The sequence below is a fragment of the Leptodactylus fuscus genome, chromosome 3 (genome assembly GCF_031893055.1).
Source record: "Leptodactylus fuscus isolate aLepFus1 chromosome 3, aLepFus1.hap2, whole genome shotgun sequence".
Classification (NCBI taxonomy): domain Eukaryota; kingdom Metazoa; phylum Chordata; class Amphibia; order Anura; family Leptodactylidae; genus Leptodactylus; species Leptodactylus fuscus.
Genome location: NC_134267.1, coordinates 24,061,995 through 24,079,305, shown reverse-complemented (window position 1 = coordinate 24,079,305; position 17,311 = coordinate 24,061,995). Strand labels below are relative to the sequence as shown.

Genomic DNA, 17,311 nt, shown 5'->3' with positions numbered 1-17,311 from the left:
TTGTACACAATGAGAAGCAGAGACAGCTCTACATAGAGAAAAGGGTGAAAAATCCAGGACGTCACGTAAAGGAGACAAAATGTGTTACTAAAGTATATTACACAAGTACTGACTGAACATCAAAAGTTGTCTGAAAGTTTAGTTACACTTTAACACCCTGCGCCCTGAAGGATTTAAAGGGATTTTCCAGGACTATACTACCAATGACTTATCCTTAGAGTAGGTCATCAGTCTGAGATCGGCGAGGTCTGATACCCGGCACCCCCACCGATCAGCTGAGCTCTGCACTACTTACCAAGCACAATAACATGACTGTCCTTGGTACTTCAGCTCAGCCCCATTCTCTTGAAAGAGACTGAGCTGTGATCAGGCCATGTAACCAATGAACGTGACGTCATGTCACCGCTGATCAGATATGGCTGCCTTGGAAAATCCCTTAAAGGGTGAGTTTGTTTGGTGAGATACAGACAAGACGTCAGCCATATATTCTGGCCTAAATCCATAGTCATAGTCTTGTAGGATGTTAGGACCCCAGGCAGGGCAGAAGAGCCGCAAGAAAACATGAACTCCTGGCATCATCCATGACTATGACCATGGGAGTATGTGGCCCGAAAATATGGTCTGTAGCTCATCAAACCCAACCCTGTAAAGCTTCTGCACCTAACCAGGACTCTTAGGGAAACGCGTGTGTATTTTAATACATGTGTACAAAATACATGTGTAAAAATAAGACTCCCATTGACGTCAATTATATTTTTTACGCGTGTAAAAATACGCCTGTAAAATGTCATTGAAGTCAATGGGAGTCTTATTTTTACACGTGTATTTTGCAAAAATACACGCGCGTTTATTCCATGTGCCGGCTCCCTTAGGGTTCATTCACACCCTGCAGTTTTGATGCAGTTTCCTAATTTCACAGGTGAAATAACTTTATTTGACGTTAAAATTACAAAACTGTAACAAAAAGGTTCCCAGCTGCACAGTGTGAATACACCCTACACGTCAGGAGCCCCCAGCTGGGCAGAGGAGGGGCCTGAGGTAGGCATGTACAGTACAGTACAGTGTTAGAACTTTGTGGCCATCTTCCTGGAGCACAGGTTATGGTGATACCTATACACTGGTCTCCGGGAAGATGGCGGACTACTGGGTACAGTTCTGCCTCTAGGTAGCGCGCTTTGTACGTCAGGACAACTTCCAGGTTGTGACGTCACGCCGGGGCGCGGCCTGTTCGGGAAGCGCCTCCTTCGATCGCCCTGCGCATGCTCCGTCCTTAAACACGTGGCTACGAGCTGAGCGAAGCAATGGCGGCAGCGGACGGCGTGCGTGAGCCGCTCCCCCTGCCCTGCGCCTTCTCACCGAGGAGCCGGGACTTGCTCGCGCTGTCTAGTGTGGACGGGCGGATACAAGTGTGGGACACCCGCGGAGCCGGGCTGCGGAGAGAGTACGTGCCCTCCGCGCACCTCAGTGCGACCTGTACCTGTCTGGCCTGGGCTCCGGCCCGGGGGACTCAGGTAAGAGTTCGGGGGTCCGGGCGCGGGTGGTGAGGGGTTTAGAGACCTTTAGGACGAGTCCCGGGCGGTGTCTGTGGCGGCGGGAGCGTGTGACACCGAACACGTGTGTGCAGGCCGGACATGTATGTAACACGTGTGCGCAGCCCGGGCTCCTGTCATGTGTGCAGGCCGGGTGTATGTAGCGTGTGACACACGTGGGGGGCTATTACTTACCATGCTGCCTCTGGCCTGGTGTGTCACATGTGTTACAGGGGTCTTATACGTTATAGGTGGGGGGCGATCACGTCTGTAACCCCTTGTGCACCTCATCATGTGTCACGTAGATCCTGATCACATGTATGTAGTGATACACAGTGCAGCCGTGACCATAGAAAACCTATAAATGTGGTGATAGGGGGCGCTGTGACTGCCACTCTGTGCCCACACTTGTTACTCTTGGCCAGAGGTGGTCACTTACCTGTAAGACTTTGTAATAACTTGGGATTGGTTATAAATTCCCAGTATAAGGTGAAAAATTTTAGGAAAAACTCAGTTTAAAGGGTTAAAGTAGAAGCAAAATGTCTCGGGGTGATTGCAGTGTGACTCCAGGGCCGAAATCTGAGGGTGGGCTCTGAGCGTGTGCGGCCGATCTGGGTGTAAAGTGTAACAGGTTTGTGTTATATAAAATTGACATGTCCTGACTATATGGTGGTTGAAGGGTTAACTCTGCTGGTTGATGGGTAACATCTGTAGTGTTAGGGGGCGACACTGCCGGGCACACACCTATAGGACACCTATATGAGGGGGGCACTGCTTGCATAAAAGGGACACTGCTGGGCCATTAGGGGTGCACTGGTGTGGGGGGCGCCCTAGGGGTGTAGGGTAAGGAGGCTAAAGCACTGACCGCCCCCTACATCCCTCTGGCCATGGTCAGTCACATCCAGTAAAGCTCCTGTTTGGGGAACGTTCACACCGTGGAATTTGCACAAGCTGAAAAATTTAGCAGAATTTTTCTGCTTCGTTAAATTCCATTGTGGAATTTGCAAATTGTAGACCTGGCTGTAGTTTCTGCTCCCCTTGAAGATCGGACAGGACCCATGACCGATTTCTGGCGGAATTTGGAGCTGATTTTTTGAGCCGGAATCTGCCTCGGATTCGTTCATGTGAACATAGCCCAATTCTGTAAAGAATCTAGTCATTGGTTTCCTGTGAAAGTAACTGTGTAACCAAGTATGTGTGTAAGGATACAATGTGAATACATGTGTAAGTCATGATTTTATATAGAGGTGAGGCCTGGTTCACACTTGTGTTCGGTATTCTGCTTGGGGCCCCCCCCCTTCCTGAACGGAATACCAAAGGTATTGAGAAGCGGTGAGCAATGAAAGCGCACGGAACCCGTAGACTATAATGGCGTTTGTTTGTGTTTTCCGCGCGGTGTCCGCACGAGTCTTACTTCATGAACTACGTTTCTCTCTGTATGACTTGTTCAGAGACTGCGCGGAAAACAAACTGACCCCGTTATAGTCTATGGGTTCCGTGTACTGTCATTGCTCACTGCTTGTCAGTGTGTTCCCCAAGTGGACTCCCCGAACAGAACACAGATGTGAACCAGGCCTTATCTAACTTTTTTTCACTTCACTCCAAACTGCCCCGACTCTGACTCCACAGCCCTAGTCACACCATGTGATGGGGGGCTCCTTTATGAGTGCCAGTGCTGATGAGTGGGGGAACAGTATGGGAGTAAGTAGAGAACATTATCAATATTGGGGGGAGTCTGACAACTCGACTCCACACCAATCTGCTAATCTGGCGGTCTACAGGAGTCAGATGCTACAGTGATGGAAGGAGTCTGAAGACTCTGCTGCTATTTACGTAATAGTCACTGGGCTGCAGCCCCCTCCACTCTACGGTGGTGTCACTGGGGTACTGCAGCTCTGTGCCTAATATTTGGATAGTATAAGGCCATGTGACTCCTGGAGACGGCTAGATCAGCTGACTGGTGTGCAGGCTAGTACAGACACCTCTACCAATCACATACTGAGGGGGTGTCCCTTGTTTAGGTCATCGGGGTGTAATACACCTGGAGGACCAGTACAACCCTTTAAAGGGGCGCTATCATTGGGGAAACGCATTTTTAAGTAATCACATCCTTGCATAGGCTTTAGAAAGGCTCTTCCACACCTACCTTTTGTATGTAAATGGTTTTTGAATGAGCCCGTTTTTATTTGTGTGCTAATTAGCCGCACTGACACTTCCTGGGTGCTCCCTGGAGGCTAATTAGCATATGAATAAAAAAAAACCGAGCTCATTTAAAAACCACTGAGGCGATTTACATACAAAAGGTCGGTGTGTAAGAGCCTTTCTAAAGCCTATGCAAGGATGCGCTTACTTAAAAATGACTTTTTCCAATGATAGCGCCCCTTTAAGTGCTTACAGGTTCTTGGGGCAAACAAGAATTTTCCCAACGAGCCACAGCAAGCAGAGATCTTAACCATCAAGAGGAAGTGAAACTGAAAGGGGGAAGTGATTGAGGTTGGCATCCTGTGTATTGGAATGAAGAGGCTTTACAGGAGGTCGTGTGTGCCAGAAACCGAATCTGTACCAGTCATGGGACCAGCGTAACTCATGCCAGTCTTCTGGTGTACATTAGTGCATCTGACAGGCTGAGGGGAGGAACGAAAGCCAGCAGAGAAAAAAAACAAACAAGTCCTGAACAGGGGTCTGGTTTTTATGTGTTTTATAAACTGCGGATTCCCTGATAGTCAGTGGGCTCGGCCGGGCGCTGTGAGGATTCACTGGTGTAGTGCTTCAGTCACCTGATGGACCCCACGTCAGAGAGCTGGCACTGGTGTCATCCTAGCATCACCCATGCTTCTCAAAAAGTGGTGTGGGGGTTGGAAAATTGACAGTGGCGCAAGATGGCGTAAAAAAAAAAAAAGTGACACTCTGGGTCAAATTTAGTAAAGCGTGACTATTTTATTGTGCCAAAGTTTCTTAGATGAAGTTTAATCCTTGTAGAAAATGGAGTGGGGTTTCCAGAGGTGACCATGGGGGTCCCGCGAACTCCGTGCTATACTGAGATGCAACACTTTATGAAGTGACCGAACATGTCGTCATCGGCTGATCATTGAGATTCTGGGTGTCAGGGACTCACCCATCACATATTAATATGGAAGTCCTGGAATCCCCCTTAAGGTTTGGTTCAAATCTGCGTTGGAGTCTCTGCCTAATATCAACAGAGAGAAGGTCCTGCAACCGATTTCAGTATAAAAACAGCAGAAACCCTTCAGGCCCCATTGTAGTTTGAGTGGGTCTGCGGGTCGCATATTATGTGAGCCTAGCGCAGGTTGCAACCTTTTGCTACTTCTACTACTTTTTCCTATCAGTATGTCTTGGTAGAATGGGAGGAAATCCACGCAAACACGGGGAGAACATACAAGCTTCTTGCAGATGTCTTTCCTGGTGGGATTCGAACCCAGGACTCCAGCACTGCAAGGCTACATTGCTAACCACTTAGCCACTGTCAGAATGTGAAAGGGAAATGTCCTCAGAAGCTGAAACATTGCACCAAACTTTAAATATAAACTAAAAACTATAAATTTTATCTCTGCCTCTCCAGCATTGGGGGGACACAAAGAGACCCCATAAAATTGCATTAAAAAAAATCCCTGATCATAAATTCCCACTTGTAGTCCTGCGGATGTTCTCAGGTTTTAGTAGTTCACCTTCTGCACTGATTCCTCCTGGTTCTCAAGACCTCTGCTTGCTGTTATTCGGTACTTACCCCCCACATGGCCAGATATTATTGCGGTATACAGGGAGCTGGGGATTGTCACTAAATGGCTTTATTTTATTTCCTCCAGGAAACCCACCAGAAAAAGCGGCGGAAATCAGAAGCGATAGATCAAAATGAACAGTACGACATCCTCACCATCGGCACAGCCACCGGCACCATCTTGTTGTACAGTATAGTTAAAGGGGAACTACAGAGTAAACTGGTGAGTGGTGTAAGGCGGACTGAGGGCCTGTGTCCACTAGGAGGTGCTAATTGAGAGCCTGGAATCTGAGATCCCCCAAAATCTAGTGAATGGCTGTCGTGACCCTCCTCTGCTCAGCAGGGCTCATAGGTATCTCCTCTAGCCGTGCGCACCAGTTTCTCCTTCCCCCTATAGTTGGCACCTTAGGGGAGAGGTTAGTGGTTGCCCTTCTATTCTTTTTGGCTCTAAGCCTGTCCTGGAGGGCGTTGGTCACATCAGGCTGCGCACGTTATATTATATAATTTTACTTATTTGGGTTTTTTTTATGCCCTGTATTAACCTTTTCACTCCTGATCGCAGGACGGTGGCCATGACAAGAGAGTAAACTGCGTGCGGTGGCATCAGGACAACGGTTGCTTGTACAGTTGTTCAACGGACAAACACATTGTGGAATGGAATACACAGACCTACAAAGTAAAATGGTGAGCGGGATGCAGGGACAGGGGGTGACGTACAGCACCCCCGCCATAACAGGCTGTTACTGAGTGCTACTGTGCCGCCATATTGCCAACCCCTCCTCCGGGTGTGTGAAGGTTTTGCCTCAAGTAGACTCTCCTGTCCGTAGGTCCTATTATCTGGCTATTGCATAGTTATGGCCTCTCCACAGGTGGGGGGGTCATGCATGCACCCCCCCCCCCCCCCCCCCATAACAAGTCTGCCATGGACCGCACACTTTATAAACCGGAGCGGATAATGACTGCATAGGGGGCTGCTTTAACCCTTTATAAATGGCGCTGTGGGCAGAGCTTTCGGTGATGATACCCACAATGGTTTCGCTCTATTCTGAATAGAAATGAAGCTATCGTCCTTGGCTGTCTGAGCAAGTCTCGCCCACCGCCCCCCAGTCGCCGCCATGTCATGTCCTATAGGATTTATTGACCGTTCTCTCGTTTCCTCTCATCCCCACAGCAAATGGAAAGGCGACAACAACAGCGTCAGCAGCCTGTGTATAAGCCCAGATGGCAAAATGCTGCTGTCTGCAGGACGGACGATCAAGCTGTGGGATCTGGAAACCAAAGAAGTCACCAGGGTATGTGTCCGGGAGGTCGCTATGGATGATGTAGAGGGGCAGCCTAAGCAGTGGTTACTGGTATCGACTTTCAACAGTAAAAACGTTTGTCTATACTTTCATAACTCCAGGTTGACATTGCGGCACAGAACAGATATCGCTGCCAGACTTGCGCAAAATATGGTCTCTCCAGTGTATGATGTACTGTAGGGGTGAGGGGCAGCTGTAGGTGGTTTCTGTAGCCTTGTGAGCAATGGGTGTGGGTTTTCCAGGCGTATCCTCAGCGGCTTGACACCCAAGATCCCCACAGATCAGCTGGTTGAAGAGGCTGCAGCATTAAGGTGAGCACTGCGGCCTCTTCACTGAATATCAAACGCAGCGCTGTATAGTGGCTAGGTCTGGTATTACAGCTCTGCACCCTTCACTTGAATGAGGTTGAGCTTCTGTGTCATGTGACCCACAGCCGTGATACTATTGGCACTTGTGACTGCTGCTGTTGCTGCTTCTTCAACCACTTGATTGGTGGGGTTCCTGGGTGTTGGGACCCCTACTGATCACACGAAGGGAGGGGGTGACCCTGCGACTGAAATAAACGTCCCCTGACTGCTGGGTGTCAGTAGCTACTGTGTGGTCAGTTTGTCTAATGTCCTCCTTCTTCTTACAGCAATTCACAGGTCACTCTATGGCAGTCACATCGCTCATGTTCATCCCAGTCCGAGCCCCTGCAGACTCTCAGACCCCCCCTGACACCACCGGCTTATACTTCCTATCCGGATCCAGCCATGACCGGTTAATAAGCGTCTGGTAAGTTTCACCTTCTGTACTCGAGTACATGATGGCTGCCATGCTGATACCCCAATATGTGATTTCAACTGGCTGGTCTATAAAGACATTTCCTTGGCTGTGTCTGTCATCCCATGCGTGGATCGCCTCTGGTTTTGTCGATAAAGCTTGATCATTGCTTAATAAAAAATAAAAAAAATCTGCAACTTGTTTCAAATCTCTGCTTGCTGTCAGTGACTGAAAACGCTGCTCGGGATTTGATAAATTTTACCTCCTTGATAAAGTCTAGCAAAGTGGTCAGAGCTGTAGATGTATTGTCTGCACTGGGAACAAGAAAAGTAAAAATCTTTCAGTTCACTGACAGCAAATGGATCTCGAAAATGAGGCAAAAAGTAAATAAGGTTGTCGGATTCTTCTAACATGAGAGATTCTTACAGCACCTCTCTAAGTGTACGCTGTATTTTAGGCAGGTCAGAACCGAAAAGAAAGAGAAGAGCGCGGTCCTATCTTTCACACTCACAGAAGGTCCAGTATCTGTGGACGTGGTGCCATCCGACAGCAAAGAAGAGGTAAGACCTCTGCTTCATGACAGTCCAGTGTACAGTCTCTGCTATCCACTTTCTTCAGGGCTGTCTGTACAGTCCATGGCTGTTATGTTGGTAGCGATATCACATTGTGGGCTCTACTGAGTTGGCATATCTGTCCATGGTATGCTGATATCTGAAGTCCCGACACATTCTGACTGATCTACCCATACCCGGGGTGCAGGGATGGGGGAAGAAACTGCTAATAACTTATAGAATTCTATAGGAAAAGAGGTTCTAACATACAGAGAAAAGGAGCAGCTTCATGTATAAGGATATAACTACAATAATACCATCTCCTATGTACAAGAATATAACTACTATAATACTACTCCTATGTACAGGAATATAACTACTATAATACTACTCCTATGTACAAGAATATAACTACTATAATACTACTCCTATGTACAGGAATATAACTACTATAATACTACTCCTATGTACAGGAATATAACTACTATAATACTACTCCTATGTACAGGAATATAACTACTATAATACTACTCCTATGTACAAGAATATAACTACTATAATACTGCTCCTATGTACAAGAATATAACTACTATAATACTACTCCTATGTACAAGAATATAACTACTATAATACTACCTCCTATGTACAAGAATATAACTACTATAATATTGCTCCTATGTACAAGAATATAACTACTATAATACTGCTCCTATGTACAGGAATATAACTACTATAATACTGCTATGTACAAGAATATAACTACTATAATATTGCTCCTATGTACAAGAATATAACTACTATAATACTGCTCCTATGTACAGGAATATAACTACTATAATACTGCTCCTATGTACAAGAATATAACTACTATAATACTACCTCCTATGTACAAGAATATAACTACTATAATACTACCTCCTATGTACAAGAATATAACTACTATAATACTGCTCCTATGTACAAGAATATAACTACTATAATACTACTCCTATGTACAGGAATATAACTACTATAATATTGCTCCTATGTACAAGAATATAACTACTATAATACTACCTCCTATGTACAAGAATATAACTACTATAATACTGCTCCTATGTACAAGAATATAACTACTATAATACTACTCCTATGTACAGGAATATAACTACTATAATATTGCTCCTATGTACAAGAATATAACTACTATAATACTGACCCTGTGTACAAGAATATAACTACTATAATACTACTCCTATGTACAGGAATATAACTACTATAATATTGCTCCTATGTACAAGAATATAACTACTATAATACTGCCCCTGTGTACAAGAATATAACTACTATAATACTGCTCCTATGTACAAGAATATAACTACTATAATACTGCTCCTATGTACAAGAATATAACTACTATAATACTACTCCTATGTACAAGAATATAACTACTATAATACTACTCCTATGTACAGGAATATAACTACTATAATACTACCTCCTATGTAAGCTCCATGTTTGTAACCTGGTGATCTTGTTGCAGCCTCTGAAGCTGGCCGTTGTCTGTCGGGATGGGCAGTTACACTTATTTGAGCATATTCTGAATGGGTAAGTGCGGTACTTGATGTATTTCCTCTGTTCTTTCTGATGATCTCTCCATACTGTGCTGTAATCTATATGGCGGTATTCGTTGCCTTCAGACTCCTTGCACCAGTTCAGTGTACTCTGAGCTTTCTGTGCCTCCTTTGGCCTTGGACTTGATAACTATATAACCTCTTCTCCTCTGTTACTTCTGGCGCTTTTGCCTCTCTTGCCCCTCTTCTCTCACCCAAGGCTTTTGCTGGCAGCTGCAATGATGATGCCTAAATACGTTGCTTCAACTTGCTGAGTTTCATGTGAAGACAACTTTTCCTTGGCTGTGTCTGAGCTCTGCCACTGACCTACCCCCAAGTCTTCAAACCTAACAGGAACTGAATTTCTAGGAAAGTCGGGTGAAGGTCTATACCAGGGGTAGGGAACCTTTGGCTCTCCAGCTGCTGTGAAACTACAACTCCCAGCATGCTCCATTCACTTCCATGGGAGTTCCAAGAACAGCAGAGCAAGTATGCATGCTGGGAGTTGTAGTTTTGCAACAGCTGGAGAGCTGTACGTTCCCTACCCCTGGTCTGTACAGTTACCACCCAGCTTTTCCAGACTTAATGATCATTTACATAGTTATATTGACTCAAGATTTGTAAGTTTTTTTTTGTTTGTTTGTTTTTTTTTCCCCCCTCCTAGGACCCACAAGAAGCCCGTCGCAACCACTTGTACAGTACAGATAACATCAGGCAGCGATGAGGGCTCCACGCCAAAGCCGGTGCCCATTCTCAGTGCTGGATTCTGCCCAGACAAGCAGTCTGTGGTGCTCTTCTATGGCAGCACTATGCAGCCGATCATCGAGAAAACGGTACGTCCTATCTAGTGCTGAGTCTCTGTGTATTGAGATGGCCTTTGCTCTAGGTCTGCACCAGTTTTAAGACTTCTGCTTGGTGTCAATGAATGGAAGCGCTGTATTCATCCAGGACTGGAAAACTGCTCCATTGTAACTGGGCGGACAGTTTCCGGACTATGGAGGTTTCCATTCAGTGACAGCATTTGGAAATTTGTAACTGTTGGGGAATTGGAACATGATGAGGTTTATTATAACATTGTATGAGGTGTGTGTATGGGGGGGTTGGAGTTCAGCGGGGGGAGGGGGGGTCATAATCAATGATCGGTCTTGGTGCTGGAAAAGATAGGGTTCGGAATTCCGATCGTGATCATGAAATTTACTTGATCGCCGATTGGAATCTGATCTTTTCCATTCCCGATCGTTCAACCCTAGAAGACACCCATTTCCTTGTCTGTGTCTGAGCAGAGCGCCACCTGCAGGCAGTTCTGACAAGTTTAATGCTTATAACCCTAAAGGCAGCAGCCACATATATGGGGACGCTTTGTCCTAGTGAGATCACATGACTTGAACACACGAGGTCCATTCATGAATTGACTGACATGGGATCACTTTCTCCTTGTTGCCACCTGCACCCCCTGCCCGGTTGTTAGAGGGTAAATGCTCCCCTTTGTAGTTATTTGCTCACTGCTCCAGTAGGGGGGGGGGATCCTTTATTTATGCCATAGATTGTGCTTAAAGGGATTGTATAGGATCTGGAGGGGCTGCAGGGTAGGTATAAAAGAAGAAAAATAAAACCTCCATTGTCCGGTCTGCTTTCCTTCACACACTGGGGCTTGCAACGCAGGAACCCTGGAGGATCAGGTGATGGAGACTGCCCGCATAACGTCATCAGTTCCTTACCAGCAAGTGGTCTCTGCTGCTTTGTCTCATGGAGTGTGAGGGAGAGTGTCAGGACATTTGTCTTGCACCCACTGCTACCCAATATGTGGTCAACCCCCTCTAATGGTAAGGGGTACCTTAGTCTATGTAAGGTGCAGGGAATGTCTTGTGATCATTATTTATTAACCCCTTTTTTACCTTGCAGGTCCTGAAGACTGACGAGGCTCACGTATGCTTAATCCGAGACATCCAGAAGACACTGGCGCTCAGGAAAGAAACAACTGTGACCAAGGTGAGACACAGACCCCGCCTCAGGCAGCGGCACAGAGTGAAGCACCTCCTGATAACAGGGAGCAGTAGATTACATGTGTCCTGCAGTTACACCTTCCATAGCTGAAGTGACTGATAACAGGGAGCAGCAGCTTATCGTTGGGTTTGTTGCGCCCGGTCGGTGCTGAATAAATGGCCGTGATGACATGAAGAGAACGGTTTCGCATCTTGCCTGACATGCAGTGATGTCTCCTCTCTTGGCTGTCTGAGCTCCATTCTGCATTGGGCCGGGCTTCCTGCTACTTGTAGTTCTGCAGCGGGTGCTACACACTGGTGATGGATAGTATATAGGAAAGAATCTGATCAGGACGATCCAACCATTAACCTTTTCTCTTCCCAACAGGTGAAAACTCCAGTTGTGAAGAAGGCAGACGCCAAGGTCCTCGTCCCAGGGATTCCCGGTCATAGCGCCTTAGTGACGGCCATGTCTTCCAAATCCGAGAGAGCAGAAGGGAAGAGGAAACCTGGAGACAAGGAAGTGAGTGGCCTTTATGAGGACTTGTCTGTCTCCCCGATATTTCTGCTTTGTTCACAGACCGATCCTGCATTCTCAGCTCTGTAACTATAGGATATCCCATAATCTCCATCTTGTCTCCCGCAGGTCAGCATTGAGGACAAACTCAGTGCTATGGACATCGACCTTCCGAAAATTCCCATCAAAAGCGGCCTGCCCCAGACGGACAACTTCTCAGTGCTTCTCTTGCAGGGCCTGGAGAGCAACGATGGCAGCATCTTAAATGTGAGTCTGATGCCGAGCGCAGTCATGTGACCCCTCCGACGTACTTACACGTCTTTAACTGCTGCCTCTTTACCTTCACAGAAAGTCCTCCAGACCAAGAACGAGACGGTCATCAAGAGGACCGTGGCCAGGATGCCGGTGTACTCTGTCATACCGCTGGTACATGAGGTGAGGATGTGGTCCAGGCAATGCTAGACAGCGCCACGCCTGTCCACAGGTTGTATGTGGTATTGCAGCTCTGCTCTGTTAACTTAGAGCTGCAATACCTGATAAGGACACGTGTGGTGCTGTCCCAAATGGTGCTACATAGGGTTGGGTGCTGAAGGGTTAATTCATGTGGTAACTAGTCATCCCAAGGGTGGTAGTAGAGCTGTGTAGACTGTGCGGTCAGTAAATAGGAGCTATATGCCCACTCTCTTCCATAGCTGAGGGTTTGGTACAGTTGAATCCAATTTAGGAACCCCTCTAGGACCACCACACACATCTCTCCTGTCCTGATAGGTGTTTTTTTTTTTTTTTTTTTACAAGCAAGTTCCTCAGAATTTCTCTAACCTCCATTTTTATCTTTCAGCTTACAAAAAGATTACAAGGACATCCCAGCAAGTAAGAATTTTTTTTGTTACGTTGTGAATAAACTTTGTGTGTGTGCCAGTGACCTCCTTTATAAGACCGGCACACTCCTCTACTGAAATACTCTGTACTGCTTTGGACCCCATTTCTTTCCTTGTTCTCTAACCCGGTCTTGTTTTGTTTTTTTTGCAGTGCTATATTGATGGTGCGTTGGATTAAGGCAGTCCTGGTGCACCACGCCTCCTATCTGTCCACTGTAAGTACTGCACCTCATGAGCACCATCTCTGAATTTCCCTGCATTGACCTTGTGATGTTCGGGAGGTCTCACTCCCTGGTGTTAACGTCTGTGGTTTCTCCCATCTTGCAGCTCCCGAACTTGGTGCTTCAGTTGGGCTCGCTCTATCAAATCATGGAGACCCGGGTGAAGACCCTGCAGAAGATGGCTCGTCTAAATGGAAAGCTGTACCTTCTCATCACACAGGTGAGCGCTGCCGGGGAAAGGCATGCACGCAATCCTGGTGTGAACTGCGCCATCATTTGGCTTCTTAAAGGGCTACTAACCCTCATATGGTCTGCTTATATTAGTATTGGAGGATTATAACAGGAAGCAGGAGATTGTACCACTGGCCTAATAATGGGGAGGATTGTGAATTCTCTTAAAGAGGTAGTAATGTCAGATTCTAGGGCCCTGTTCAGACTTGTTGGCTGTGATGATATGAAGAGAACGGTTTCGCATCTCACCTGAAATGCAGTGATGTCTCCTCTCTTGGCTGTCTGAGCTTACAGTCTGTGACCGGGGGCAAGATGGCGGGCTGTGGGTACTGGGGCTTTACCGGACGCTGTCGATGGTGCAGGTTCTCATGTTGCATTTCTTTCTTTCCACTAGTTTGCAGCTTCAGAGATCTCACAGAGGATGAAAGTCAGTCAGGAGGCAAAGCTGGTGTACGAAGAAGGTGAGAGCCCGGACAGACGTCCCCCCCCCCCCCCGGTCTACGCTGTGGTACACGGATGGTGTTTGTCACAGTGTGTTAGTCTGGCAATGTTAGAAGTCCTCTCACCAGTCCTGAGCTCTTACTTCTCACACCTCATAGTTTACTTGTGTCCAGTCCGTACAATCCACTGAACAACATGGACTCCTGACTGATAGATTTTGCCTGCACTGACACATTATAGCAAATGATCAGGGCAAAAGCCAATCTGAGCTAAATGCAACTGTAACAAACCCTCAGCTGTGAGAAGTATTTGGTCAGAACAGATTTTCAACCTGTGCCAAAATTTGCATTGCCCTATAAACTGGCTCTCTACTAGAAAACACGAGATCTGTGTCGCCCCTCTGCTCGGGGATTAGATTTGGCTTCTCTTGCATCAAAGGGTTGTCCTGGATTAGAGAACAAGGTGGATCTCGTCTTCGAAAAAATAAAGCGAGGGCACCCCAAGAATGGTCTTGTCAATGGAGCTGGGCTGCAGTTGCAGACATGACCTAGGCACTGAGGTGGCGCTACTATTACATGTTTTTCGAATCTTGGGCAATCCCTTTAATTCATTTAGATGGAGACCTTGAAGGGTAAGGTCACATAGGACAGATGCTTTGAGTTTTACCCGTTCTTAATGTATCAGGGGTGCGAGTCACAGAGAACGTGGATCAGAATCCCATAGAACGTGTGTAAACAGTGGCAGAAAAAAGATGTGTGTGAACCTACCCTAGAGCTGAAAGCCAAGATGACTATTAGCTGACTGCCCCTAGACTCTGTACATCTGGGGGGCAACCGGCTAATGCTGCAAGGACGTTACCCAAACCAGCTGCAGAAGTGACATCTGGACATGCCAGGGAGAAGGCAGAGATGGTTTATTACTGTCACTGTATACAGCTAGGAGGGAGTCCTTCATCCCGCCCGGTGTCACGTGATCTGCGGAGGTCCTAGAGCAGAGGTAGGGAACGTATGGCCATCCAGCTGTTGCAAAACTACAACTCCCAGCATGCATACTTGCTCTGCTGTTCTTGGAGCTCCCATGGAAGTGAATGGAGCATGCTGGGAGTTGTAGTTTCACAGCAGCTGGAGAGCCAAAGGTTTCCTACCCCTGTCCTAGAGGGTGCAGATAATATATACTAGACGGCTGTATACATCCTGTGACTGGGGCTAATGCATCACCTACAGGCAAAATTAGAAAAAGTTATGTTAATGCCGTCAAAAGTCTATTATAGTGCAATGTATCAAAGTGACTATTAGACAGGAACATTGAAATAAGTTACCTCCTCGCCCACATCACATGTTCTAGCCCCGCCCTGTTGACAGTTGTCACCTACGATTTACTTAGTAATTTTATTTTATCTTTATTTCCATCTTGCAGAATCTTCAGAAGATGAGTCCGGGGACGAGGAACTCGACACAGGCTCAGGTGTAAGTACAAGCTCCACTACAACCCCCAGCATGCCCAGACAGCAGTGGTCCAGTAAGACTATGTTCACATCTGCAGCAGGTGTCCTGTTTCTGAGGTCCTCTGCAGACCAGAAGAACAGATAAAACAGACTTAGAGCCCAAGGGTCCCATTGACTATAGTGGAGCCCTGCGGATGTCCATTCTGGTTAATTTAAATAATCGGTTGACAAAGTTACATCTGCAGGACCTTTATCCACATCTCTGACCGCTGTAAAGGAGATGCAGATGTGAACTCAGCTTTACTGTGAATTATACTGTCTATAGACGGCTCACACAGAGTTGTAATGGGAGAGGCTGAAATGTTCTCATCTACTATGGGGGGTGCGCATACTTTTGGGACGCCATCGTATGCTTCTGTTATGTCCTGGTCTGTTTTATGGTCTCCTGGTTCTCTTCATGCTGCCCTCTGTCAAGAGATTAAAAACATTGCAGTAATATTTGTTACCACTGGGTGGCGGTGGTAGAGCACAATGTGGTGCAACAGGGACATCTGGTGGCGAAATATAATGAATGCACGTCCCTCTATTACATGTGATAACCAGACCTATTCTTCTCTTAGGATAACTGGGACGCAGGCGATGAGGATGCGGAGCAAGGAGAAGAAGAAACTGAAGAATCCGAGGAGGAGGAAGACAAAGAGGAGGAGATGAATGTGGACAAAGTTAATTGTGATTCAGATGTTGGGAATGAAAGTGAAGAGGAATAATAACTTTTCCCATATGATGGGCGACTGCTCTTAGGTGCCCGACCTTCACTGTGCAGACTGTATACACAGCTGTGTGGGGAAACTGGCGGCGGCGTCAGGATCGGGACCTAGCGCAAGCAAACCGAATGTTCCTATAACCGTGTCTGCCTTTCAGAGAATCCCACCCGCGCTCCCTGCTCTCCGGGTCTTCTCAACAACTAGTCACTAAAACGTCCGCGAATCCTTTTATGTTCTGGAATAAACGACCATCTTCCAGCATTTGGTTATTTTTGTTTTCCCCTCCTCCCACTTTGGGCTTTTACAAAAATAGACAGGAGAAATGTATATTCAATGGCGGCAGCGGTGGTGTCAGCTTTTATATTTTTCACTTGAATTTTTTTCTTTTTTTGACACAAACCACTCAGCGAGTCTATAGGAAAAAAAAAAAATTTCAAAAACATTTCATGGGACGATCAATACTGACTGATCGCAGTGCGTACAGCGGCGACTTCTCAGCCTGGCCCGATTCCAAAATATTTAAGGGGGGGGGTCACAAAGTCTGATCCGGTCGCTGATCTATGTACACTTGAGATCTTTGTAACCATATATAATCCCTTCTCCCTGTGAAAATATTTAATTTTATGACTTATTTTTGATTTGATTTTTTTTTTTTAAGCCGGATCTGAACAGTGTCACTTTTTTTTTTTTTTTTTGGTCCCTTTTTAACAAAGCAAAAAAAGTTGCAAAAAAAAAAAAAAAATCAAGAAGTTTTTTGTGTTTTTTAAGATCAGGCTGCAGAGCGCTCGGTAACCTCCGGTATAATGTACAGTATATTTGTCTATAAATGAAGATGTTAATGGCCGGTTCATATCGCCACCTTTGTAAAGTGAATAAAAAAAAATATAGTTCTCCTTTACCCCTGGCCTGGGCGCCTCGTGCTATTTATTGTGTGTAGTGTATCTGGGGGGCGCAGGGAGGAATGTGTCATGGTACCTCATATACGATGGCGAATGTTTGTCCGATTTTCCTTGACGTGATACATTGTATCATGTCAAGGAGAATCGGACACACACTTGCCATCTAGAATAGAAAGATTTGTCCACAATTCTTGAATTCGGAGGTTTCCTTCAGCCCCGGCTGTATAGATCGCAGCCCCTTGCCTTGACAATGGCCGTTTCTCTGGAGCTCCCTGAATCCTTGCCTGGTCCTGTGATCGGATTCCTGAGTCTCCTCGCCTAGAAATTCAACCATCACCTGCAAATGGAATTATAGATTGGTGGAGAACTGGAGTAACTCAGGCAGACCTTGTAAAGAGTGGGGGCGCCACTGAGTGCACAAAAGTCACCAACACGTCTAACTTCATAAATGCAAAGTCCAGAC

At 46.3% G+C, this 17,311-nt stretch overlaps 1 protein-coding gene and 4 non-coding genes across 5 annotated transcripts; all 5 read left to right on the top strand.

The window, feature by feature from the left end:
* The first annotated feature begins 1,282 nt into the window (after nucleotides 1-1,282).
* On the top strand, nucleotides 1,283-16,823 carry WDR43 (WD repeat domain 43). Its single transcript, XM_075267238.1, has 18 exons — nucleotides 1,283-1,511; nucleotides 5,354-5,488; nucleotides 5,828-5,949; nucleotides 6,437-6,557; nucleotides 7,201-7,340; nucleotides 7,786-7,888; nucleotides 9,402-9,466; nucleotides 10,136-10,304; nucleotides 11,374-11,460; nucleotides 11,842-11,976; nucleotides 12,100-12,237; nucleotides 12,319-12,405; nucleotides 12,809-12,840; nucleotides 13,000-13,063; nucleotides 13,176-13,289; nucleotides 13,695-13,761; nucleotides 15,158-15,207; nucleotides 15,806-16,823. Exons 1-18 carry the CDS (start codon nucleotides 1,302-1,304, stop codon nucleotides 15,950-15,952), a joined length of 1,986 nt encoding a protein of 661 aa, XP_075123339.1. The 5' UTR covers nucleotides 1,283-1,301; the 3' UTR covers nucleotides 15,953-16,823.
* LOC142198703 (small nucleolar RNA SNORD53/SNORD92) lies at nucleotides 6,275-6,351 on the top strand. Its single transcript, XR_012715376.1, has one exon. It is a non-coding gene; the product is annotated as a small nucleolar RNA SNORD53/SNORD92 (small nucleolar RNA).
* On the top strand, nucleotides 9,706-9,788 carry LOC142198704 (small nucleolar RNA SNORD53/SNORD92). The gene has a single exon (XR_012715377.1). It is a non-coding gene; the product is annotated as a small nucleolar RNA SNORD53/SNORD92 (small nucleolar RNA).
* LOC142198702 (small nucleolar RNA SNORD53/SNORD92) lies at nucleotides 11,632-11,711 on the top strand. Its single transcript, XR_012715375.1, has one exon. It is a non-coding gene; the product is annotated as a small nucleolar RNA SNORD53/SNORD92 (small nucleolar RNA).
* LOC142198701 (small nucleolar RNA SNORD53/SNORD92) lies at nucleotides 13,511-13,590 on the top strand. Its single transcript, XR_012715374.1, has one exon. It is a non-coding gene; the product is annotated as a small nucleolar RNA SNORD53/SNORD92 (small nucleolar RNA).
* Nucleotides 16,824-17,311: the final 488 nt, after the last annotated feature.